Source organism: Pelobates fuscus, chromosome 2 (genome assembly GCF_036172605.1).
Source record: "Pelobates fuscus isolate aPelFus1 chromosome 2, aPelFus1.pri, whole genome shotgun sequence".
Taxonomy (NCBI): Eukaryota; Metazoa; Chordata; class Amphibia; order Anura; family Pelobatidae; genus Pelobates; species Pelobates fuscus.
The window spans coordinates 295,257,771-295,285,731 of record NC_086318.1 but is presented as its reverse complement, the minus strand read 5'-3'; the positions used below and the strand labels follow the sequence as shown (position 1 = coordinate 295,285,731).

Sequence of the window (27,961 nt, the reverse complement as noted above, 5' to 3'; positions counted from 1 at the left end):
GTATAGTGTGTGTGTATAGTGTGTATAGTGTGTGCAGTGTGTGTATATAGTGTGTATAGTGTGTGTATGCAGTGTGTGTAGTGTGTGTGTGTGTATAGTGTGTGCATAGTGTATGCAGTGTGTGCAGTGTGTGCATAGTGTGTACAGTGTGTGTGTATATTGTGTGTATAGTGTGTGTAGTGTGTGTATAATGTGTGCAGTGTGTGCAGTGTGTATGTAGTGTGTGTGTATAGTGTGTGCATAGTGTATGCAGTGTGTGCATAGTGTGTACAGTGTGTGTGTGTAGTGTGTGTATAGTGTGTATAGTGTGTGCAGTGTGTGTATAGTGTGTGTATAGTGTGTGCAGTGTGTATGCAGTGTGTGTAGTGTGTGTATGCAGTGTGTGTAGTGTGTGTGTGCATAGTGTGTACAGTGTGTGTATAGTGTGTACAGTGTGTGTGTATATTGTGTGCATAGTGTGTGTATATTGTGTGTAGTGTGTGTATAGTGTGTGCAGTGTGTGTATAGTGTGTATGCAGTGTGTGTCCCCAAGCCCCTAGTCACACAACCAAATAAAAAAGCCCCTACCTACCCCCTTCACCCTAAAAAATAGTGAAGGGGGAATAAAATTACTACCCTGTAAAGTAAAATTCAACTTACTATTCAACGTCTTCTTCTTCTAAAATCTTCATTTTTTTTAGCCCCAAAAAAGGCCAAATAAAAAGCCATCATACCCATCGAACTTAAAAATAAAATAAAAAACCCGAGCACAAAAAAATATTAATCCATCTTCACCCATGGAGGGCTCCGTGTCAGTGTTTATCAGGGATCCTTAGGATAGGTGTCAATCCATATCTGCCAAGTGACCCTATGTAGGGGGAACAGTCCCTATTCTGCTCTGTGTCAGTGTCTGGAGGGAGTATCTGCAGTAACACAGAGTGTCTGGGGGGAGTATCTGCAGTAACACAGGGTGTCTGGAGGGAGTATCTGCAGTAACACAGAGTGTCTGGGGGTAGTATCTACTTGTAACATTTATATGCACTAAAAAAAAAAATTGAAAAAAAATAAAAAATGGTTGCAGCTTCCGAATTAATCTAAAATGGATGCTGTCCAGTAGGTGGGAGGGTCTGCTAGGGAGGGTGTGCTGCTGATTGGCTGTAATGTGTCTGCTGACTGTGAGGTACAGAGTTTACTCAATGATGACGAATAGGGGGCGGACCGAACACCGCATGTGTTCGCCCGCGGTGGCGGACGCGAACATGCTATGTTCGCCGGGAACTATTCGCCAGCGAACAGTTCGGTACATCACTATTGGTCAATAACTAGTTAACCTTCCCTATCAGTCGTTATATCAATGTTGTGTATCTCGTCTGTAGCGATGTACAGGCCGAGGGAGCAATCAACTGCGAAGAATGTAGAAATGGGTCAGGGAGAAAGGAGGAGAGGGTGAGAAATAGAGAGAGACAGTGGAAGAGAGGGGAGAGGGGAAGGGGGATAATGATTGGGGGGCTTTGTGTTCGTGGCTGCCCCTCTCCGCCCCCTACCCCATCTCGCCCTGGTAGTGCACCGTGTGTCCCAGTCCAGTGGAGGCCAGTCCCCCCTACCTGTCCACATTGCCAGCACTCCCATGGGTTATCCGCATGCATTTAGTACAGGACGTCTAGTGTCCGGTACCAGAGTGTTAGCAGCTTGTAGCTCAGTTCCTGGAACTTAAAGCTTATGGAGCATTTGTGTGTGCTGGTAAAGATTTTGTCCCATTCCTGGTCTGAGAAGATGACTCCCGTTTCCTTCTCCCATTTACTTGTGTACCCAAGTTTTATTTCGCCTCTATATGACATGAGCAGTGCATACATGGTAGAGATTCCCCTTGAGACTTGTACCCTCCTAGTGCATAGCGCCTCATATTGTGTCAGTGGTCTTTGTATCTGTATGTTTTTACTTGGTGGTAGCGGTACTGCTCTATTTTTTTCAGTTGTCTGTCCTTCATCAACACAGTGATGGTCTTAAGCTGGGTGGATGTGCACCATTGGTGCATGTATGTCCAGTCCATGTGCTGGAGTCCCATCAGGTCTCGTGCACTCAACCCAACCACCAGGTCTGGATTATTCGTGATTGGGATAAGTGGGTTAGGCGATGTCGTCAGTAGTTGGAAATGGAGTGCACACCAGATGTCCAGTGTGGCATCTATCAGAGGGTTATTTGTGTGCAGGGTTCTCAGTGTCTGATTACCCATCCAGAGTGCGGACGGGATCCTACCCTCAGCTTGTTGGATTTCCATGTCCACCCATTGCTTCTTTGTGGGGTGAACATGCCAGTCTAGACACCTATGTAGGTGGGCGGCATGGTAATACTTTACTATTGATGGGAGACCCACTCTCCCGGTTGGTTTGTGCAGTTCCAGGAGGGCCACACAAACTTCTGTATCATCGTGGTTAGGGAGCTAAAGAATATCCTAGGGATGGTGATCGGGATGGTTTGGAATAGGTATAATATTCAGCTTGACCGCATTGGTCCGGCCGAACCATGAGACGTATTGGGGGATCCAGCATTGCATGTCTTTTTGTAGTGTGGTTAGCAAGGGAAGATAGTTCAGCCGGTACAACTGGGTGAGGTCTCATGTCAGCAGAGTGCCCAGGTATCTCAGTTTATGCTTGCACCAAGTGAAGGGGAACTGCACCTGAAGGAATGTGGTGGAAACCGGGTCATGCAATAGGTGTAGCTCCTCTGACTTATCCATGTTCAATTTCAGGTTGGAGACTTGACTGAACTGCCTAAAAGACTCCAGCAGGTTAGGTAGGGATACCCTGGGTTGCTCCAGGAAGAAGAACATATCATCTGCGTATGCTGCTACGTGGTGCTCCCCCTTACTCGAGGTGAACCCCATAATACCCCTGTCCCATCTGACCACCTCCATAAAGGGTTTAAGAGAGAGGGTAAACAGGAGGGGGGAGACAGGGGCACCCCTGGCGCGTGCCATTTTGAATAGGGAATGGGGCGGTTAATGCTCCACTGATGCGGATTCTGGCTGTGGGGGTCGTGTATAGTGACTGCACCCATGCTCGCATAAGTGGTCCGATTCCCATGTGTTACAGTGTTGATGTTAGGTAATGCCAGTCTACCCAGGTCAAACGCCTTCTCCGCATCTGTGGAGAGAAGCACCAGTTCTTTTTTTTTGACCGGGCAGCGTGGATGATGTTCAGCGCTCTGATAGTGTTATCGTGCCCATCACATCACAGGATAAAACCCACCTGGTCAGGGTGGATCAGACCCGGCAGGGGCCTCGATAGTCAGAGGGCCATCACTTTTGTGAACAATTTGAGCTCTGCATTCAGGAGCGAGATAGGCCGATAGCTTAAGCAGCTGGCTGGGTCCTCACCCTCCTTTGGTTTGATTGTCATCACCGCGGCCATTGACTCCTTGGAGAACTGCCCCCCTGTCTGGATTGAATTGATACCCTTCAGGAATGTAAATAGAAAAAGCAGGTAAAGGCGCTCTCTAAAATAACTAAATATACCCTTCAGGAGCCTCGGGAAGAGGATATCACGGAACGTGCGTAAGTATGACAGTGGCAGGTCATCTAGCCCTGGGGCCGGTGTTTTTTTTTACAACTTTAGTGCTTCATTCAATATAAAAAAAAGTGCACAATTTAAAGTAAAAAATAGGAAAGCTCCATACACCTTGAGTGGTACCCCCTAAACCACCTCTATAAAATACACAAGATATACATACATAAGGTCTTCTTTGGTTTTTACTGTATGTATTAGGGCTGATGTGTACAATGGTCATTGCTGCCGCCCAGAAGTGATGGGAGTTTGAGCGCAGGACTTGTTTTTTTTATATTTGTATTCACTTTTGTATCACACAGCTATGTTACAATGCTGCCGCCCATCCCATGTGTTCCTTATTTTGTATTTGGTTTTTATTGTGTATTGGGGCTACTATGGTCATTGCTGCAACCCAGGAGTGATGGGAGTTTGAGAGCAGGACTGTTTTTTTGTATACATAAGGTGGAGCTGATTGGAACAACATATAGTACAAATCTGTGGAAATAAAACACAGCAAAAAAACAGTGCAATATTACCAGAACAGGTAGCGTTATAGTTAATAAAATTTGGAACGTCATATGGCTCGGATGGAAAGCGTGGAAGGACACTTTAAGGTCGACCAACTGATGAAGCCCCATCACAGGGGAGAAACGCCTTTTGGACTATTTTGGACTTCTAGGACTATATTGTCTACATACCAATCAAGGTTTTTACCTTTTTATTCATCAATATTATTCATTCATTTGATTTTATTATACAATAAAGAATCTCTTTGAATCTCTTTGAAGAAACATCTCCAGCATCCTGTGTCTATACTGATAGAGCCACACACAGAGGAGCGGGCAGACAAAAGGAGTTAGACATCCTTAAAGTGTCCTTCCATACTTTATATCTGATCCATATGATGTTAATGGCTCTCCACTTGTAAGTGACACTTCAAATTGTATTTATTATAATGCTACATTTTTTTGGCAATATTGCACTATTTTTTTTGCTGTGTTTTATTTCCACCGATTTGTACTATAGGTTGTTCCAATCAGCTCCACCTTATGTTTTGTAGTGCCCCCCCCCCCCCATTTCCCTCAGTGGTTTCTCCCCTTGCACTGATGTTCCTCTTCCCTTCCATCCCATGTAGCTTAGTGCCCCCCTTAATGTTCTTCTCTCTCCCCCCTAGTGTTCCTCTCCCTTCCCTCTTTTTTAGTTTTATTTCCCCCCACTCCCCTGTCCCATAGTATTCTCCCCCGTCCCATAGTGTTCTTTCCTCCCTCCCCCTTAGTGTTTCCCCCGTCTTCCATAGTGTTCTTTTCTCCTTCCCCCTTAGTGTTTTCCCCCGTCTTCCATAGTGTTCTTTTCTCCTTCCCCCTTAGTGTTTTCCCCCGTCTTCCATAGTGTTCTTCCCCTTGTCCCATAGTGTTCTCCCCCCTCCCCTGTCCCATAGTGTTTCTCCCCCCTCCCCTGTCCCATAGCGTTCCTTCCCCTGATCCCTTAATGCCCCTCTCCCCCCCCTTGATCCCGGGTGTGTCTCCTATCTTTCTGGTAGATGGCCGAGCAGAGCAGACTGTGGTACAAGAGCTTCAGTTTTCTGTACCCGGCCGGACTGACAGGAAGTGTTCTCTCAGTGAGCACTTCCTTTTAGTCCGGCCGGGTACAGGAAACAGAAGTTCCTGTACCACGGTGCGCCCACCTCCTGTCGGTCACTCTAATCTAGTGATCCCCGGGCTGGTGCTCCCTAAGGTGGGCGCTTGTGCCACCTAATGGGCGCGCAGGCCCTGGGTGGACTCAGAAATTATTCTAGGGCCTATATAAGCACATTCAATATAATACAGATAGCTGTTTTGTCCAGACAGAGCTATTTACCGGAAGAAAGCACTTAGCAGTTTCTAATGAGAAACGTGGAGTAGTGAAACACTAGAAATAGATAAAATATAGCTTTTAATAGAAATTTCAATACAAACAAAAACAGTGATCAAACCAAAAAGAAGTGCATCAAACCAAAAGGTACAACTGAACAAAAATAAAATAAAATTTATTGTCTAATGACAAGAAGAAACGTATAAATCTGAAACTCAGAGTAACTAGTCTCTAAGAAAACCTGGATAGTAGAACCCCAAGGACCAAGTGCCAGTATGTTACTCCCAAAGTCAAAATGGGAAAAACATGCATACAGAATATTCAAACCGGACAGAATGCTAAGGAAAATAGTGTGTGGCAGTATGATTAACTGCCTCCTAGTTTGTCCATATGCCACATACAAACTCCCTATGGAAAGAGCACATAAGTGTAGATTATCCTGCAATATATGGGCTCACAAGAAGAGGTATGTGCGTCGGCTAGTCCCTAAAATAGTATAAAGTTAATAAAAATTGATTTTCTAGTCCCTACATATTTGACAGCCCTCCTGAGTAACCCAGAGTAAATACAGAATATCCCAGATCTGTATAACTAAACGTTGTAACAGTTTCCACTTAAAATATAAATTTCTACATAAAGTATGAAGAACTAAAAAAGACTAAATGGGTGAATGGAGAGTCTTAACCTAAAGCAAAAAATCATAAGTGAAAAAAGCTAGCCAGCTCCAGGGAACACCCAAGGTCCGCACTCTATGCACGTTTCACCCAGCAATCGTAACCAGAATCATCACTCCTGATGATCCCGGTTATGATCGCCGGGTGAAACGCACATTTCTCATTAATAAATTATTATTATTATATAAATCAAATTATTTTACTATTGGTTGTAGTTGTTGCATTTAAATTGTGTCAACATATTGCACAATGATTTACTTTTATAGACTAGGAGAAATTGACATGATTGACATACAATATAATATTGACAGAGATAAAAGGTGAAGAATGCTCTACTTTACTTATAAACTCCATATGTTCTGTAATCACCCTGAACCTGTACCATTCGCCTCAAACTTACTTTAGCTTCAAACCTATACACTTTGCATTAAAACCTGTGACTCTGTTGCAAATTATGTAATTGGTGCTGATATTCCTCTCTAAATATTGAAAGAGACTTGGAATTTGCATTGATAGATGTTGAAACAAATTATTCCTGGGCTTTTTAGGACACACTTCAGGATCCAGCATAGTAGAGCCTGCCTTCCTAGCAATGCACCTACTACTGAGAATCACCAAGGGGATATGTGCTGGCAAATAATGGATGGATCAGCGTTGTTGTACAACTTGAAGAATAAGATTTTAAGGGCTTTCTAAATTAATTTGAAAGAAAAGTTGAAAAACAAATGCATATTTCAATTGAATTAAATGCATTTTTAGCCCAAACCTTCCCATTGAACTTATGTAAATAAAGAAAAATTCAAGTGAGAAGTATTATTTAATGTAGGTCTACAATAGCCATATTAAGTTGAGAACAAGTAGGTGTATAAATGAGACCATAGTTTTGAGTGTTGCCAGCTTGTATGCACATAGAGCAGATGGTTCTAATGGACAGGGATTTGTAGCAGTGTAATGCAGGCACAACTTACCTTAGGCACTAACATGTGTTGTGATTTTCTATAGCATTTTTCATGGACCATTTGCATATTAATATATCACATTATTTTGTGCAATTATTCAAATAAAGATTGTGTTACAATGTGTATCTGGAAAAATTTAAATGAAATTAATTCATTTTGCTAGTAAACTATTTGTAAGATTCTGACATTCTAGAAAATGTCATTAGAAACTGTTAATGGTGTTTTACAATTTCAATATTTTGTAAAGAAATCCTGGTGATAATAATTTTCATTGAAAAAAAAAAAAAGATTCCCATTTCAGTGCTTTATTTAATCCCCCATAAAATCCTCAAAAAAATCATAAAGAATTCTGATACTCATCTATATGTCTCGTGGAATTTTAGGAGTTATTTTGATTAATTAACTCCAGGAAAAATAAAGATACCTTGCCCATCTAAGTGTAATGCGTATATGTATGTATATAGTAATATTGTTGTTGTATTCTTTACATCTATTTTGAGGATGAGTGAACAGGAAACTCTGCTTTGTGCTTTTTCAAAAGCAAAATAAAAGGATAGCTGAACAACTGGGCTTTGTTGCATCATATTTTCAGATGTGTGTATGTGTGTATACATAAAACAACCAAAATAAAACATACCAACAGCATTATTTTCTCAAAAAAAAAAAAAAAAAAAAAAAAAGGATCTACACTTTCATGTTCTTTGTATTAAAAAAAAGTCTTAAAATCTTGCTGCACTATATCTAGTCACAAGGTGGCACTGTTAAGCTTAGAAAATGTCCAATGCTGCTGAATTTGTTTTGAAGACCAGATATTAAACATTGACAAGTTAGATGCCCTACCTTGAGCTGGTTTAACGGCTTCTTCTTTGTGCGTGGTAGTCTTTACATGTTCTGTGATGAAAGAAGCAAAAACAACTCTAAATGTCATATTTTACATATAGATTATTTGCCAGTTTTACAGCTTTCTGAAATGTGATACTGTACATCAGACCAGCCTGCATAATTATATTTACTTAAGCAATGGTTTCACAAACATAGTTGTCATATAAGTTTCTACCCATAATTAAAATTTCCCCATCCCACCCCTTACACGGTTATTTGAATAGAATAGACAAGCAATTGTTAGTGTAACAAGGTTTTAGCTCACAGCCTTTGTGAAATATTATCATTGATAGCAATTTCTACTTGGTTTCTAGGATTGGTTTCAGCATAAATGTCAATAACATTACCCATTGGTGGCCTATTAAAGCAAAATTGTGAACTATTGCTTTAGAGCAAGCATGTCAAACTCAAAGGCTAAGACGGGCCAAATAAACAAGGTTTACTTTTATGTGGGCCGCAAAAATAAACAAACTCCAGTTTCCACAGAAATGTCGGTTTATTTAGAAAAGTACAGTATAAAAAAGTTGTCTAACTGACACTGGACATCCTCGCACTCGTAGGGCTTCAAAATAAACAAAAGAGCGAATTTATTTTAAGAAATGCATTTGCATAAGGGAAGGGACATGGTGAATGTATGCTGTTGCACAGCAGTAAAAAAACAAATGACGTTATCTTGTTGATTTTGAAGTTCTATGAGTGTGTTCTTCACTTTCGCTGAGATCATCAAACTTGATTCAGCCAATCCAATGCTTTCCCATAGGAAAGCATTGGGAGGCTATTGTACATGTGTGGCAAAAAGCTGCGCGGCCAAACAGCATCTCCATGGGGGGCATTCAGCACTTCCATGCAGACCCAATCTAACACACTGGTCCTCCTCCCACTCTAGCACATTGCCCCCAAATCCAACACACTACCCCTCCTCCCTCCACTCATCCACTCCACCATCCATTGCCCACTTCACCCAATATAATACATTGCCCCTTAATCTAATACACTGCCCATCCTCCCTCCACTCTAATTGAATAGACTGCCCTCACTCACACCACTCTATTTTAATACACTTGCGTCCCTCCCTCCCCCCAATTTAACACACTGCCCCCCGCCCCTCTAATACACTGGCCCCCTCCCTCCCTCAAATAAATGCACTGCCCCCCACCCTTCGCCAATTTAATACAATGGCACCCTGACTTCCCCAAATTAATACACTGCACCCTCCCTCCCATTAATACACTGCCACCACTCCCCAATGTAATGCACTGGCCCTCTTCCTCCCCCAGGTTAATACACTGCCCCTTCCCTCTCTAATTGAATACACTGCCACCCACCACCACCACTCTGCACTGCCCTCCCCCCAAATTAACACACTGGCCCCCTCCCTCCCTCAAATTAATACACTGGCCCCCTCCCTCCCCCAAATTAATATTGCACCCTCCCACTATCAGATTAATACAGTGCCCCCTCCTTCAAATTAATACACTGCCCTCCCTCAAATTAATACACTGGCACCATCCCTCCCCCAAATCAATACAGTGCCCCCTCCCTACCTCAAATTAATAGAGTGCCCCTCTTCTCCTACCTTACAATTTGCTGTCCATCCTCCAGCTCTAGCTCCAGCCCTGGTAAAGGAAGCCAGACGCTCCTCTGGCACTGCGAGCAGGAGGGAAGGGGGAGTGGCTGCTCTGGTCTGACACAGCAGACACACAGCCACTCTGCCCTCTTGTGGCCGGGAGAGCACGGGCCGCATGTTTTACATGCTTGCTTTACAGGCTAATACAGTACATATGTAATTCAATAGTCATAACCTCAATAGATGAAACAACTTAATCTCTACTGCAAAACCCAAAATCAAAAGATAATATATTAAACTTAGCCTAATATATTAAACTTAGCATAATATATTAAACTTAGCCTAACAAGTGACCTATGTGAGCATCTCAAATGTGCTGTTTTTTCTGCAATATAATTTTCTTGAAATAAATTACTATATTCTTACTATATGCTTTTATATTTCCTGCATGCTTTTTTTGTACCAGCTTGTTCGCGCAGAAAATCTAACAGATGAGTGTAATCTGTTAAAATGTTCATACCTCCCAAATGCTCAGAGGACAGGACAAAGGATATAGCTGGCCTAAATGTTACCATTTTTGGCTTGATGTTCCTGTTACAGTCTGAATTTTATAAGATTCTGCGACTGCCTGAACCTTCTATTCAACTTTACGGATTGCAAGTATTTTCTCAGTTTTCTTACTTGCATTCTTCATTTAATGTTATCTGGGGCCCTGGCTCCTATAGCCTAACTTTAGGGGTTTCAGATGCTCATTGTCTTTCAGTGCTTCATGTAGACGACTGCTCCACTGCATCCTTTAGTGCTTACCCAACCTTTTATCCTTTCATCAATCCGTGTTCCACATTGCCACAGACACTAAAACAGATGTGTACATTTTAGGTATGTAGGAATGACACAGACCTACGTAAACTCTGCAGTGGTTCTCTGTTTTTTTCCTTGACATATAAATATATTATATTTTAGGAGGGCATAATATTTTATCTTATGTAGTATTTGGGTTTACTTATTTGGCTTGCCTATATTTATTCTGTCCTCTAGTACCCCGACTCCAAATTATGTATTTCTTTAACCTTTCTGACCTTGGCTTGTTCCTGACTATACTACTTGATTGCAGGTTTGCTAATTTGCTGTTGAATAGAGACAGAATTAAGCACAACCAATCTAAGAATCGTTAATTTTATTATTTCGCTATTAGTATCAGGATTAGTTAGATTCAATAACTGGATGTTTAGTTGCCTCAACACCTTGGCATTGTCACTTCCAGAATGCCAGAAGTAATCTCACATTTATCCTTCTAATGTTTCGAGGTCTGATTTTTTTTTTTCAATTCTTTATATTCCCAGAGCACCAATAAAGAGTAATGCAGCTTTCAAACCAAGCACACTGGTTATACTGGGGACATTGCATGATCTTAAGAATGTCAACATTTACCCAGAGTCTAGTGAACACAGAGCAGTACCAATTTGGATGGTTTACCTGTTGTAATGGCACAGAGTTCTGGAAGTGTGTTACTGTGTAGGATTAATACAGCTAATTAAATGTGTCTATGCATTAAATGAGACTCAAATAACAGATATTTTATAAGAATACATATTTAAAGAAAGAAAAAAAGCTGCAGCAGAGATCGGGGCAAGGGGATATTTCTATAAACTATAATATATACTATCTTGATGTGCACAAAATGTAAAGCACTCATGGAAAATGTCATATTGAATGAGATTAAGATCTTCACAGAACACTATCATGTGCAGTGTCTCTAAGAAAGGATTTATGAGAATGTGGCAGCACTAGATGTGGAGATCAATATTTGTTACAATATTTTAGTTTTAATCAGAGCAGCAGGGTATATCGGGTCAGATGAAAACGACTGAATGTGTTTAAGCAGTGACATGTTAAAGAGGTTCTGATGTATTCAGATTTGTCATTATTGTTTGCCTTGATCATAAGATGGTATTTAAAAAACAAAGACAGCTTTTTGCAAAAACAGCTTCTGCATGACCTAGTATTTAAAACAAAATAGTGCATTATACTTATGGGAGAGCTGCTAGATAAACATCCATTTGATACCAGCAACAGAAGGTAGATCTGATGTATATGCCATAAAGTTGGTGACCTGATGCTTACGGTTAATTGGAGCTATCACCTACCTTCCGATGAAGTTTTATGGAAGAAACTTTAGGTAATTCCTGGATGGAGAGTTTAGATTATTTCTCTTGGTTTATTATACTAAAAAGTAATATTATAGGGGGTCCACTGTAATTAGTGATGTACCGAACTGTTCGCTGGCGAATAGTTACCGGCGAACATAGCGTGTTCGCGTTCGCCACCTAAACACATGCGCGGTTCGATCCGCCCCCTATTCGTCATCATTGAGCAAACTTTGACCCTGTGCCTCACGGTCAGAAGACACATTCCAGCAAATTAGCAGCAGACCCTCCCTTCCAGACCCTCCCACCTCCTGTACAGCATCCATTTTAGATTCATTCTGAAGCTGCATTCTTAGATAGAGGAGGGAAAGTGTAGCTGCTGCTCATTAGATAGGGAAATTGATAGCTAGGTTAGGGTATTCAGTGTCCACTACAGTCCTGAAGGACTCATCTGATCTCTGCTGTAAGAACAGCAACACAAAAAGCTCTTTTTAGGGCTAGAACATCAGTCTGCTATTTTTTTTCTGTGTAATGTAATTGCAGTTGCCTGCCTGCCAGCTTCTGTGTCAGGTTTACATTGGATACTGTGCCCACTTGCCCAGTGCCACCACTTATATCTGGTGTCACAATAGCTTGTTACAAATCGCTATTTGTAACTGGCCCTTTAAATGAGAAATTGCCCTGCTTCCCTGGATTGTGGAGAAGCATGTTTGCCAGCCTCCTGCCTCATGACTATGGCCCCTGGAAGATTGTGCCCCTGAAAACTTATTAACATTTATTGGGTGTGTATGGCCCTTTAAGAACCGTCTGGGGACATATTGTGACTTTGCTGAACAATGCCCCTTTAAGACTATGTCCCCAGACCGGTAAAATAACTTGCCCCTGGCTTTCCCCTACTTGGTTCAGTAAATAGGGCTTACTGAACCAAGTACCACACAGGCGGACCACCCAGAAGTTAAAGTGTGCAGCAATTTACCTCCCAGGCTGTGAGGTTACTGCCGGTCAATTGCACGTGGCGGCGGCCATCTTGGTTTCCTCGAATGCGGTCAGCGGTGTATGCTAAAGATTCTGTGGAACTGAAATCGGCTACACATTTTGCCGAACACCGCTGACCCTTACCTTCTCCCATACGGAACTTGCAGCTCCAGAGACTAAGTCCCGTTCGAAATGGGACTTAGTCGTTTTTTCGCATGAAATTGACCGGCCGCACAGCCCAAATCTATGGAACTGTTTTGGGCAGGAAATTGTGCTTGCGGTCGGTCATAAAGGACTTCCAGCTAACTTTTGATCCACTGGAGGGATTTGGCTGATTTTTTGAAGGGTTTATGTTTGATGTATGCTGAGTCTGAATATGCAACTTTTATTGAAATTGAATGTATGGTTTTAAAGTTACAGTGTGTATGTGAAAACTGTATTTTTATTGTATGTAATAATTGGTTTAACTGTTTATCTGAGGGGAGGGAACCTGTGGGCTGTACTATGCTTTTATTGGTTAATTTCATCCTCCCCCTGGGAGTGTCCTGTGTGTACCTTATCCTAATAAAAAGCAGGCTGGGTGTTCCAGTCCTCAGACCTCTTCTGACCCTCAATACGTAGCCTTGTCTCGTTATTGGAGGGAACTGCTATATCACACTGGGGATTGCTATGCGCTGCATATTCCCCTGAGCTCTTAATCACTTAGCTCTTGTAAGAGCTTGTTCCGGATACGCTCTCCTGGAGGAGAGGTCTTCCCCACACGGTCCTGGAGGACAGAAGCCGATCCAGGGTGGGAGGAAGACGGCGCGGCTCCAGTTAAGCTACGGCGGTTGTGGAGCCTGCGGTGGTTGTGGTGTCGTCTGCAGTGCTTGGAGTCCTCTGAGAGCGCTAGGAGCATCCATCAACGGAGGGTACTCGGTCGGAGTACACGGAGCTCCGTTACATTGGTGGCAGCGGTGGGATGGCGTCCTAGTGCGAGGAGAAGCAGCTCAGAGACACTGGTACGTTTGGAGTTACAATTGAGGGCAACGCTAGCCATTGGGCAGCGCCCCTGGCTACAACAGGATGGCTTCCCTAGGGCGAGGAACAGCATCCTGGGAACACCCAGCAAAACTGGACTATTGGTATAGTCACGTACAGTTTGACGCCATGCTGAAGCGGCGGTTGGCTGTCTACGGGCCCCTCCTAACAGAGGAAATTGTACCAAGAGTGAGGAGAGAACTGGCGGAGTATCTGCAGATGGAAGCAGAATATCGGGCAGTGAGGGCAAAGTATTCCGTCCCTGCGCCCCAACAACAGCGTGAGTTACAGGGGGCCGAAGGTGCCGTCCTTCCCCCCCAGCAGCAGTGTGTCCTACAGAGAGCAGAGACAGTTGGTCCCTCTCTACAGCAACAGGACCACAGTAAGGGAGTGGAGACAGGCGGTCTCCCTCTCCAGCGGCAGTGTGTGCCCCAGGGGGCCGAAGGTGCCGTCCTTCCCCCCCAGCAGCAGTGTGTCCTACAGAGAGCAGAGACAGTTGGTCCCTCTCTACAGCAACAGGACAATGATAAGGGAGTGGAGACAGGCGGTCTCCCTCTCCAGCGGCAGCCTGTGTTTCCGGGAAGGGAGCACAGCACCCCCTCTCCCCAGCGGCAGCTTCCCCTAACAAGGGGAGACACCAATCCCCCAGACGGCGCAGATGGGACCGTGGTCTCTGTGCCTGACCTACAGGGATGCTGGACAGCCTTTCCAGATCCCCAACTACCCTCACCGGGACACCCAGAGGAGGGGGTAAGTACAAATTCCCCTCCCCAGCTAACTCCTAGCGTGGCACCAGGGTTAACGGAGGCGATGCTAACCCCTGCTGACGTCCATGTTCCCTTGGCTACTGAGCCGGACTATGGTCTCAGTACCCCAGCAGAAGAGCTGGCAGCTGGGCAGAGTGCAGTCGGCCTCTGCCCTACCTTTTTCCCTGGTCCAGAGCCTGATGTCCTGCAGGCTACCCCAGCAGAAGAGCTGGCAGCTGGGCAGAGTGCAGTCGGCCTCTGCCCTACCTTTGTCCCTGGTCCAGAGCCTGATGTCCTGCAGGCTACCCCAGCAGAAGAGCTGGCATCTGGGCAGAGTGCAGTTGGCCTCTGCCCTTCAAGTACCCTCGGCATGTGGCCTCATTACCACAGCCAAATACCCAGGTGCAGTGACTGTGTGTTGTGGGGGGGCTGTTCCTGTACTTTGATGTTGTGGGGGGGCTACTCGGACATCTGTTTATTGTGGGTTGGTGGATCGACTAACGGAGGCACTGACCGACAGAAGGTCAGGTGCCTGGTTAGTCTTCCCCCCAAAGGGGAGATGTGTTACAAATCGCTATTTGTAACTGGCCCTTTAAATGAGAAATTGCCCTGCTTCCCTGGATTGTGGAGAAGCATGTTTGCCAGCCTCCTGCCTCATGACTATGGCCCCTGGAAGATTGTGCCCCTGAAAACTTATTAACATTTATTGGGTGTGTATGGCCCTTTAAGAACCGTCTGGGGACATATTGTGACTTTGCTGAACAATGCCCCTTTAAGACTATGTCCCCAGACCGGTAAAATAACTTGCCCCTGGCTTTCCCCTACTTGGTTCAGTAAATAGGGCTTACTGAACCAAGTACCACACAGGCGGACCACCCAGAAGTTAAAGTGTGCAGCAATTTACCTCCCAGGCTGTGAGGTTACTGCCGGTCAATTGCACGTGGCGGCGGCCATCTTGGTTTCCTCGAATGCGGTCAGCGGTGTATGCTAAAGATTCTGTGGAACTGAAATCGGCTACACATTTTGCCGAACACCGCTGACCCTTACCTTCTCCCATACGGAACTTGCAGCTCCAGAGACTAAGTCCCGTTCGAAATGGGACTTAGTCGTTTTTTCGCATGAAATTGACCGGCCGCACAGCCCAAATCTATGGAACTGTTTTGGGCAGGAAATTGTGCTTGCGGTCGGTCATAAAGGACTTCCAGCTAACTTTTGATCCACTGGAGGGATTTGGCTGATTTTTTGAAGGGTTTATGTTTGATGTATGCTGAGTCTGAATATGCAACTTTTATTGAAATTGAATGTATGGTTTTAAAGTTACAGTGTGTATGTGAAAACTGTATTTTTATTGTATGTAATAATTGGTTTAACTGTTTATCTGAGGGGAGGGAACCTGTGGGCTGTACTATGCTTTTATTGGTTAATTTCATCCTCCCCCTGGGAGTGTCCTGTGTGTACCTTATCCTAATAAAAAGCAGGCTGGGTGTTCCAGTCCTCAGACCTCTTCTGACCCTCAATACGTAGCCTTGTCTCGTTATTGGAGGGAACTGCTATATCACACTGGGGATTGCTATGCGCTGCATATTCCCCTGAGCTCTTAATCACTTAGCTCTTGTAAGAGCTTGTTCCGGATACGCTCTCCTGGAGGAGAGGTCTTCCCCACACGGTCCTGGAGGACAGAAGCCGATCCAGGGTGGGAGGAAGACGGCGCGGCTCCAGTTAAGCTACGGCGATTGTGGAGCCTGCGGTGGTTGTGGTGTCGTCTGCAGTGCTTGGAGTCCTCTGAGAGCGCTAGGAGCATCCATCAACGGAGGGTACTCGGTCGGAGTACACGGAGCTCCGTTACATAGCTTAAGATTGACATTTAAAAATATTTTTTTTTTTACTGTAATAGATTGAATAGCAGTTAGTTGTCTGCCAGCTTCTGTGTCAGGCTCACAGTGGATACTGTGCCCACTTGCCCAGTGCCACCACTCATATCTGGTGTCACAATAGCTTAAGCTTGACATTTAAAAAGAAAACATTTTTTTTTCACTGTTATAGATTGAATAGCAGTTAGTTGTCTTCAAGCGGGTGTCAGGCCTTCAGTGTGTACTCTGCCAACCTCAGCAAGTGCACTTTGCCACTCATATCTGGTGTGACTATAGCGTGCCTTTAAAAACAAAAAAAGTTTTTCACTGTAAGCTAATAGCAGTTAGTTGTCTGCAAGCGTCTGGGTGTCAGGCCTTCAGCGTGTACTCTGCCAACCTCAGCAAGTGCACTTTGCCACTCATATCTGGTGTGACTAAAGAGTGCCTTTAAAAACAAAAAAAGTTTTTCACTGTAAGCTAATAGCAGTTAGTTGTCTGCAAGCGTCTGGTTGTCAGGCCTTCAGCGTGTACTCTGCCAACCTCAGCAAGTGCACTTGGTCACTCATATCTGGTGTGACTATAGCGTGCCTTTAAAAACAAAAAAAGGTTTCACTGTAAGCTAATAGCAGTTAGTTGTCTGCAAGCTTCCTGGTGTCAGGCCTTCAGCGTGTACTCTGCCAACCTCAGCAAGTGCACTTTGCCACTCATATCTGGTGTGACTATAGCGTGCCTTTAAAAACAAAAAAAAGTTTTTCACTGTAAGCTAATAGCAGTTGTCTGCAAGCGTCTGGGTGTCAGGCCTTCAGCGTGTACTCTGCCAACCTCAGCAAGTGCACTTTGCCACTCATATCTGGTGTGACTATAGCGTACCTTTAAAAACAAAAAACTTTTTTCACTGTTATAGATTGAATAGCAGTTAGTTGTCTGCCAGCTTCTGGGTCAGGCTCACAGTGGATACTGTGCCCACTTGCCCAGTGCCACCACTCATATCTGGTGTCACAATAGCTTAAGCTTGACATTTAAATTTTTTTTTTTTTCACTGTTATAGATTGAATAGCAGTTAGTTGTCTGCAAGCGTCTGGGTGTCAGGCCTTCAGCGTGTACTTTGCCAACCTCAGCAAGTGCACTTTGTCACTCATATCTGGTGTGACTATAGCGTGCCTTTAAAAACAAAAAAAGTTTTTCACGGTTATAGATTTTAAATGCACGCTATTGTGACACAATGCACGCTATTGTGATATGAGTGGCACTGTGCACTGGCAGAGGTTGGCAGAGTACACGCTGTAGGCCTGACACACAGACGCTTGCAGACAACTAACTGCTATTCAATCTATTACAGTGAACAATTTTTTTTTTTTTTAAATGCACGCTATTGTGACACCAGATATGAGTGGTGGCACTGGGCAAGTGGGCACAGTATCCACTGTGAGCCTGACACAGAAGCTGGCAGGCAGGCAGGCAACTGCAATTAGATTACACAAAAAAAAGCAGACTGATGTTCTAGCCCTAAAACGGGCTTTTTGGGGTGCTGTCCTTACAGCAGAGATCAAATGAGTCCTTCAGGATTGTAGTGGACACTGAATACACTTGCCTAGCTATACATTTCCCTATCAAATGAGCAGCAGCTACACTTTCCCTCCTCTATCTAAGAATGCAGCTTCAGAATTAATCTAAAATGGATGCTGTACAGGAGGTGGGAGGGTCTGGAAGGGAGGGTCTGCTGCTGATTGGCTGGAATGTGTCTGCTCACTGAGGCACAGGGTCAAAGTTTAGTCAATGATGACGAATATGGGGCGGATTGAACCGCGCATGTGTTCGACCGCCATAGCGAACGCAAACACGCTATGTTCGCCGAGAACTATTCGCCAGCGAACAGTTCGGTACATCACTACCCACCAACATAATTATAGTGTATTAGCTACACCAAAGTTTTGAAACCTACAAGTTAACCAGCAGCCACTGTTTTGCTCTAATTATTCCCTTGTTTGTGATAGGCAGTGATTACTCAAATGCTTTCCATCTTCTGCTTTATTAAGCAAGAACACACACAGAACATCCATTGTTCAGTTTAATCAGATACTTTTATCTTGATGTGGTTGATGTTGATATTCTTTGTGGTTTAAATTGCCAATAAAAACAGAACATTTCACAAGTTTGTTGTTGAGCTTATGTTCCTGGCCACAAATTTGCATCCTGGCAGTTTCTACTTCTACTGCATATTTTTCTATTATTTACTTTTTTTTTTTATTTTTATACTAGGTTTAATATTAAGTATGGATTTAAAGTTTCAAAATATGCTTGGGGAATATTCACTAAAATACAATAATGGTGTGCTATAAAAAGCTCCAAGTCTGCAGGTCTGACTTCAGTTTTTCTGTGAGTTCCTTATCTCATCTGACAATAGAACCTATTGTCAGAGGGAATAATTTATGCTACCATTAGCTGTGTCACAGCTCTTAGCAGAGAGATAAAGGGGGCTTCCTTACCCCTGCAAATCTTAAAGTAGACATTTATCTTTTTGAAAAAAAGGTAATTTCCTTTCACCAAAACCACTACATTAAGCCTTAGTGTTTCTTGTGATTAGACTGTCCCTTAAAGGATATAAACAAACATTCAGTGTGTGAATTTCTGTTCAGATCGCTGTTTTATATTTGACTTTGGCCCATCCTATAGTCATGAACTCAGTTTGACTCATGTTTATGCTATTTCCCAGCCTTGAGGTATCTTCTCTCTAGCTACCTCTCACACACTTATAATACTCCTGTCTATCACCTCATCTAGTTCAGATTCAACCTGTCTGGCAACAGTAAATAGAAACTGACACAATGTTTATGAGAAGACTAATACAAAGCTACCGTGTTTCTCCGAAAATAAGACCGGGTCTTATATTAATTTTAGTCACAAAAAACACACTAGGGCTTATTTTCAGGGTAGGGCTTATTTATTTACGGTAATTAATCCACCCCCTTTAATTAATCCACACCCCCCCTCTAATTAATCCACACACCCCCTCTAATTAATCCACACACCCCCTCTAATTAATCCACACCCCCTCTAATTAATCCACACCCCACTCTAATTAATCTACCCCCTCTAATTAATCCACCCCCTCTAATTAATCCACACACCCCCTCTAATTAATCCACCCCCTCTAATTAATCCACACCCCCTCTAATTAATCCACCCCCCTCTAATTAAGCCACCACCCCTTTAATTAATCCACCACCCCTTTAATTAATCCACCACCCCTTTAATTAATCCACCCCCCTCTAATTAATCCACCCCTCTAATTAATCCACCCCCTCTAATCCACCCCCTCTAATTAATCCACACCCCCTGTAATTAATCCACCACCCCTCTAATTAATCCACCACCCCTTTAATTAATCCACCACCCCTTTAATTAATCCACCACCCCTTTAATTAATCTACCCCCTTTAATTAATTCACCCCCCTTTTAATTAATTCACCCTCCCTTTAATTAATTCACCCCCCTTTAATTAATTCACCCTCCCTTTAATTAATTCACCCTCCCTTTAATTAATTCACCCCCCTTTAATTAATTCACCCCCCCTTTAATTAATTCGCCCTCCCTTTAATTAATTCACCCCCCCTTTAATTAATTCACCCCCCCTTTAATTAATTAATTAAGTCCCAGACATAAAATGCCGGTATCCACTCACCGTTCAAAGAGTCCGACCACTGGGTGCCTCCGCTGGATCCTTCCGCTGAAGATCCGTGAAGGCAGAATGACGGCGCTGCGCACGTCGTCATCACGCTGCGCGATGCCGCGGCCCGCAACGCTCCTCCCCCTCCTCCTCATAGAAGAAAGAAGTCCCGCCGAGCCGCAAAGGTAAAATGCCTAGGTCTTATTTTCGGGGTAGGGCTTATATTGCAGCCCACCCCGAAAATTCAGCTAGGGCTTATTTTCGGGGTAGGTCTTATTTTCGGGGAAACACGGTAGATGACACTGATCACAAAATTACCTAAATATGATACCACTGGCACCAATGGTCAATTTTCCTTGCAGCTTTCTGGCCATTGTCCCAGATGTTAAAAATGTACTAGCTTCAATTTTTGAAACATATGACAGAAAATACTTGTTTACTAGACAAATACAGAAAATGTATGTCATGAACACTACCAATCCAGATTTTCAGCTGACTTGCTTAAGTGGATGAAAGGGTTAAAAATCACAAAAAAAAAAAAAAAAAGGGGGAATAACAATAACAGAAAACCCCTAACTCTCACTATAGTAGCGAAGCACTAGTCTTACTGTCCAAAGAGAACTTTCAAGAAAATGGCAATCCACTGCAAATTTGATTTGACTCTCAAAATGGAATACAAAGAGTAGTTTTTTGGGGGTTTCTTCAGATTACACATATATATATCTTGGCAGACCCTTCCGAAAAGGGGTGAAGGGTGTGCAGGACTCCCAATTATATGTGGGACAAATAATATAATCCAAACTGAAATGAACAATGCAACATATTTACGAAGAGATGCTTCTGATCTCTGTGTAACCATATCAGATCATCTTTGTAACCATATCAGACCAAACATAATATGCATTTAATACAGTGGTTTTCAACCCAGTCCTCAAGTACCCCCTAACAGTCCAGGATTTAGAGATTACCCAGTTGCGCCTAAGATGTTTTTAGAAAGAAAGAAAACCACTTCACACACACAACATGATAATCCCTAATTCCTGGACCGGTAGGGTACATGAGGACTAGGTTGGGATTCCCTGATTTAATACATTATAGCCCAAAAATAAAATCCACATCCACATCCAGGACTTTATGTGAACGACTCTTCATTGAACTTACAATATACATTGCAAGTCTTATGTTATTTTCCAAGTTCTGGCAAACAGCTGGGTAATATCGGGCGATGCCTTAAAAACAGACACCTGTTGTATATTTTCTCTACATCCTTTTGTGTACACATAACACAATAACATTGATTTACAACTTTTTCATGTTTCTAATACATAGCTCACAATTCTTAACTAAAGAACGCCAGATTAACCCATGCAATGCTGTAATCAGTCATACCAAATCTATTGGGTAGTCATTCTTCGTACCCACTACACACGTCATAGTGAATAACGATATCGTTTTACAATGAAGCAATAAATACACAATAAATACACACTACATTGATAGACAATATTTTTTTACCATGAATGATTGGGCATGACAATGTAAATTCGAGGATATAAGTAATTACATATTTGTGTAATGAAAAGTATAGATTTGTTATGTTCTGTTTATTGCATGTTTGTTAACTAATCATTTGACATGTTTCTTCTTCCTCAGTACTAAAAAATGCACATTGATCTAATGTTATAGGTTTGTTCCTGAAGAGCATTTGGATGCGGATCAATGCACAGAGCCAAATGTCTTCAACGAAAGACATATACAAAAGGGTTACTATAGTGTAAATTACTGCAATTAAAAGTACATCTCAAGTGACATTTTAATTTCCAATTTTGCTGAATTGAAAATATAATAGATTTTTTTTTAACACATTTTGCTATTGTGGCCTACATTTTTAAATTCTTTGACATTTCTTTGAATTCTCACAAATTCACATTTTAGTAAACAAGTCTGTCTCGCTTGTTTGCCCTATTAACTAGGCATTTTGTTGTTCATCACAAATAGCCTTTAGCTTCTTGTGATTGGAATTGCTTTAATTGCGATAAAGAGCTCTAAGCACGAGTCTCTCAATATACCACATTCAAGAAAATATTAAATGTTCATGAAATTTGATGTCTTTTATCTAAAATGTATTTTACAGCAGTTTATACTATGTATGGAATATTTTTTTTCTTTATTACAAATAACTATTTAAAGCAGTACTGTCACTTCTCTACAAATTACACCATTGTATAAAACATAAAAGTTAACTTGTACATTTTGTTAACCTACTTTTTTACATGCCGCTCAATTTTACTTTAGAATGTATATTGAAGATTCATCAAGTGGCATCACAATCAAGTTAAGTTCAGGCACAGCTATGGCACTCAATGCAAATTAGGATGAGACCAGATACTTTGTTTCTGTTTCTCCTCTCTCACTGTCACTATGTTTAATAGCAGAAAATTGAACCTTTGTAACAATGACCGTCAAAGAGCCAAGATGTAGTCTGCTATTTTAAAAATATATGATTGGGATTCTACAACTGAGTTTATTTTTCAGACCTCACAAAAATATATTTGCAAAATACATGCGAAAAGTAAACAAAAATCCTGGAAAGAGACATTCTGCTTTATATTTGCTACAAACTATATCTTTTTCAGTGCTTGGTGTAATTTAAGGACATGATAACTGTGTTTCTCTTATAGTTTGTTAAAAATCCACAAAGCATTTCCATCATATTTTTGACTACACACATGACTGATTATATGAAAATAGATTTTAGAGATGGTATCTTATCAGTTAGACTAAAGAATCTTCCATGAAAATAGTGTGCTATTACTTTTAATGGAACCACAACTATGCTACCTGCACAGATCATTTCTATAACTTTGACATCCTGCAAATGTTTCTCTTTGTCAGTTGCCATGTAGCCATAGCCTAGGGAATATTATATTACTGAAAACAAGAAACAATAACAAGTAATACAACAATCTAGAGACAGCTGAAATTCATATTATTTACCTGGTGTGCTGGAAATGTACACCATACGCTGAGCTTAGATAATACAAGTTATTTACTAAAGTGAGAATTGTCTGAAATTTAAACTGAATTTCAAATGTAAGGTCATAGTAGCTGAAATGGAAGCATAGATGCATTTCTAATTTTGGCTATTTTGGCATTAAATGTAAAATTTTCTTCAAATTCCTAAAATTTTTCACTCTAGTAAATAACCATCAAAGACTTCTGGTTGCTAATCATAAACCCAGCCATTTTACCTCTGATTCTAGATCTTGATTCGAGATGAAATGTAAGGGGGTTGTACCCTCTTCTTACAAACATCCCCCTTGTTGTAGACTTCTATCTTGTGGGAGTCACAAAACATGGTCTTTCATTAATGCAGTAAATTCTGAAAATACAAGTTATAATTACTTCACTGTTAAAGGACCAATCCGGGTACCATGGAAACTTCATCACAATGACATTTTTATGAGAGGAGTCCTGGACCCTGTCTTACATGGAAAGGTTAAATAATTCATGATTTGCACTCAAACTTGTTATAGGTACAACTTTGGAGGGTCCTTTTTAACCTTTCACTGCAGAGAGCCTAAGGAGGAAGTATTTCAAAATTAGGTGGGCTAATCTCATAAGAGCAGGAATTAAGTTGGTAGGATTGGGTACCTTGGCATTTCTGCCAGACTTATGCAATGTATGCAGTAACTAACTGGTCTGTGTGTGAAATTATATATATATATATATTTTTTTATTTTTTTGTTCATCACAAATTGCCTTTAGCTTCTTATGAAGATATATGACCTTGGCCTCTCACATGTGTAATGGTTCTACCAATGATGGTGGACCTGATCACATTTAGCTCCCCATGGCATCATCGATAATATACAGTAAGCAATAGAATAAATTATTAATATCCCCTGTATGAGAAATATTCCTAACAGATTTGGTCAGTATGAACTGTACCCACCCACTCTGGGCATGAACCCTAGAAACATAGCATATAGTAAAGAAAATAAACAAATAAAGCCTGCTGGTTCACCAATTGGATAATTTATACACCTATCCTCCACTATTAAATGTTCACTTCCTCGTTAAGTGTTATATGTTGCACTCACCATTTATCAGCCTATCTACCTATTTGTACTCAAGAGGAATTTCTCTGAGGAAAAAAAATCCTTATTTTCTTTACCCTGATTATTGGCCTTCTTGCCAAACTTCTATAACTACCAAATTCGCAGTCTCACTAAATAATTATGCACATGACGGAAGGAAAGGTTTCGGTTTTAACTACAATACATGTTAATGATGCAGGTAGAATCTGTATGCCCTGAGGAGGATGTGACATGACTCACTTCCCTATAAAAACACTCCATGACCTAATGAGGTATCTGATATGTGTTGGAGATGTTGTGGAGGACTGGGAACACATATCCACATATGGTGAGAAGGTGCTTGTCTTGCACAGATCAAAAGTAAAATAGTTAGAATATTAGCTGCAATTTTAAAACAACATTTTGTTCTAATACCACAAATATTGTTGTTTTTTATATAGATTATGCTAAGATAGATAAATCAAGAAACTATCTGTGTAAAAATATACTTTTAGCAACTAAGATATGTATTGCCAGATATTGGAAAAAAGTTGAGATACCTTCATGGCCTGAAATTCAATTCCAAATCCAATATCAAGCCACTTCAGAAAAACAATTTTACAATAAGAATAAGATAAATGAGAATAGGTACGATGATATCTGATCAAGATGGCATAAAACATATACCCCCTGTGAATTTGATCCACTGGACAATATATATATATATATATATTTAAATATATATATGGCAGTGAGTATGGAACCATCCACTCCCTACCCTAGAAATGTGAGCATATCTCAGACTGGAACTCACTGGATGACTTGACAATGTATGATGTTTATGTATGTTAATTTAAGTATATTGTTCTATATCAGATATATTGCTTATTTTTTTAATTTTCTTCAAATAATGGATGCTTGTAAAATGTTAAAAAAAATTCAGAAAATTATTGAGATAATTGAAGAAACATCAAATATTTAATAAAGTGTTTCATCCAGGACTTGCCACAGTCCTGGATGAAACACAGAGCATCCACAAGTACATCACGAAGATGGCTCCCAAAGGTGAACTGCTAAGGAAATGCCTGAGACTTCCACAGATCGAGGATGCAGAAAAATAGGAGGTTCCTTGGCAAGACAAACCTCTCCATGGAGTGTACCATTGGCAGGTAGTGGATGTGGCTCACATGACAAAAACCTACCAGTGGTTGGAAAAGGCAGGACTGAAAGATAGCACTGAGGCACTAATCCTAGCAGCACAGGAGCAGGCACTCAGAACCGGATCAATAGAAGCTGGAATCTACCACACCAGGCAAGACCCAAGGTGCAGACTGTGCAAAGAGGTCTCTGAGACAGTCCAGCACCTAGTAGCTGGATTCAAGATGTTAGCAGGAACAGTATACATGAAGAGACACATCCAAGTTGCTGAGATTGTGTACTGAAACATCTGCACAGAATATGGATTGGATCTGCCAAGTCCAGATGGGAAATACCACAACGGGTAGTTGAGAATGACAGGGCTAAGATCCTGTGGGACTTCAAGATCCAGACAGACAAGCAAGTGCTGGCCAACCAAACAGACATTGTAGTGGTAGACAAGGAATTAAAGACTGCAGTCGTGGTGGATGTGGCAATACCCAGTGACTATAACATCAGGAAGAAGGAACATAAGAAGGTGGACAAATACCAAGGACTGAAAGAAGAACTAGAAAGGATACGGAAAGTGAAGGCAGTAGTAGTCCCAGTTGTGATAGGAGCACTCGGGGCTGTGACTCCCAAGATGGGGGAGTGGCTTCAACAGATTCCAGATGGGACATCTGAGATCGCTGTCCAGAAGAGTGCAGTTCTAGGAACAGCTAAGATACTGCGCAGAACCCTCAAACTCCCAGGCCTCTGGTAGAGGGCCCGAGTATGAGGAATAAGCATACCACCCAGAAGGGGTGAGAAAATCCATTATATATATATATATATATATATATATATATATATATATATATATATATATATATATATATAAATAAAACAGATACAATTTGTATCTTGTAATACCTTTTTTATTGGACTAACAGTATTTTTTAATGACAAGCTTTCTCAAGTGTCTAAAGCATTTCTGACATATATATATATATATATATATATATATATATATATATATATATATATACATATATATATATACATATATACACATATATACATATATACACATATATACATATATACATATATATATATATATATATATATATATATATAAATATAGAAAAAAATCTTGCACTCCATGAAATAGAAAAAATACTTGCCCGGTGCTTGTCAAGCAAAATGTAGATCAATTTGAAAAGGATAGCACTCTCAGGACTCCAATATAAAATTTAACTTTTAAATATTTTCAAAGTAAAAAATCGACGTTTCAGTCTGCTATTCACAGACTTTCATCAGGTCCTGATGAAAGTCTGTGAATAGCAGACTGAAACGTCGATTTTTTACTTTGAAAATAATTAAAAGTTAAATTTTATATTGGAGTCCTGAGAGTGCTATCCTTTTCAAATTGATCTATATATATGTATATATATATATATATATATATATATATATATATATATATATATATATATATATATACACACACACATATATATTCTCATTGAATTACATGTGCCCAAATTTCTTTTTGCCTGATGTTGTTGCTGAACTTTGGATGGTGTACCTCATTTCCCAATCTTTGCATCCGACTCTAGGACTATTTATTTGGCCTTGCCTTTGGATTATTCCTTTAATATTTTTGCTTGCTACCAGAATCTCAACCCTCAGTCCTGTCTCTACATATCTGCCAATGTTTCCTGCCCACTGTCTTGGAAAGAGGTACACAGGGAAGAATGCAAGCTGGACAGGGCACTGTGCAAGCTGTGACCTTGCCCACTGTTACAAAGTCCACCGCTAAAAGAATGGCTAGGATGACTAACAGCCTGCCCCTTCAATGCTATCCCTTCAAGACAATGCAGAAAGTGCTGCTGACCCATTCTATGCATGGTGCTTCTTCCCAGTCTCTTCCTGCATTTGAAATCTGCTGGCAAATTTCAAAATGCGGGACAAGTCCCCGGGATAAATTTTTGCTCGGGCAGTACCTTAAAATGCAGGACTATCTTGCCAAGATTGGGACTGTTAGCACCTATGCTCTTAGCTGCAGACTTCCCAACTAATGATGTTACTATTTAGAAGGTGTGAACTCTGCTGCAACACCTATCCCTCACACTTTGTGCCTTGTTAGTGCATTCAGTGTATGAGATTAGAATGGACATGTGCTTGACACTAAATTTGTGCATTCGGTTTCAAACAAACTGGGATTCATATCAATTTTGGGCAAAATGCAGGTGTGACTGTAGTCACCAACACCTGGACCTTCAGAAAGACTATTTATGTAGGTTGCTGGACTTTTCTTATGTTTTAGTCACCCTGTAGGCTTTATAGGTGCAGGGTGTGTGTAATGTAATTGTTTATATTGTGTGTGTGTGTGTGTGTGTGTGTATACAGAGTATAAAGAGTGGTATTTTTCTAAACCCTTACATACGTATAAACCCTTAATAGGGAACACATGGGTTGGGCGGCAGCATTGTAACAAAGCTGTTGATACAAAAGTGAATACAAGACTCTTGGGCGTCTGCAACGACCATAGTACACATAAGTCTCAATACCATCAGTAAAAACCAAAGAAAAGAATGTACCTGCGCATTTCCCAAATCCCTATGCATATTTAAATATTATTATTAATATTATTTAAATATGCATAGTTACTAAGTTATTTAGTAACTCAAATAGCCATGAGAGGGGATGCCCACCTGCCATGTCAAGGCAAACCTCTTAAAGGGACACTCCAGGCACCCAGACCACTTCTGCCCATTGGAGTGGTTTGGGTGCCAACTCCCACTACGCCTAACCCTGCAAGTGTAATTATTGCAGTTTTTTTTATATATTTTATCTACTAGACAGCCACTAGAGGTCACTTCCTCCTTCATAGTACAG

The 27,961-nt window shown here is 41.4% G+C and overlaps 1 protein-coding gene across 1 annotated transcript in view; it reads right to left on the bottom strand.

The window, feature by feature from the left end:
* The window catches only part of TRDN (triadin), a 781,460-nt gene that overhangs the window by 404,755 nt on the left and 348,744 nt on the right, over positions 1–27,961 (bottom strand). The window contains exon 35 of the mRNA XM_063441781.1: positions 7,849–7,899. Coding sequence (XP_063297851.1) covers positions 7,849–7,899 — 51 coding nt within the window. The remainder of the gene's footprint in view (positions 1–7,848; positions 7,900–27,961) is intronic.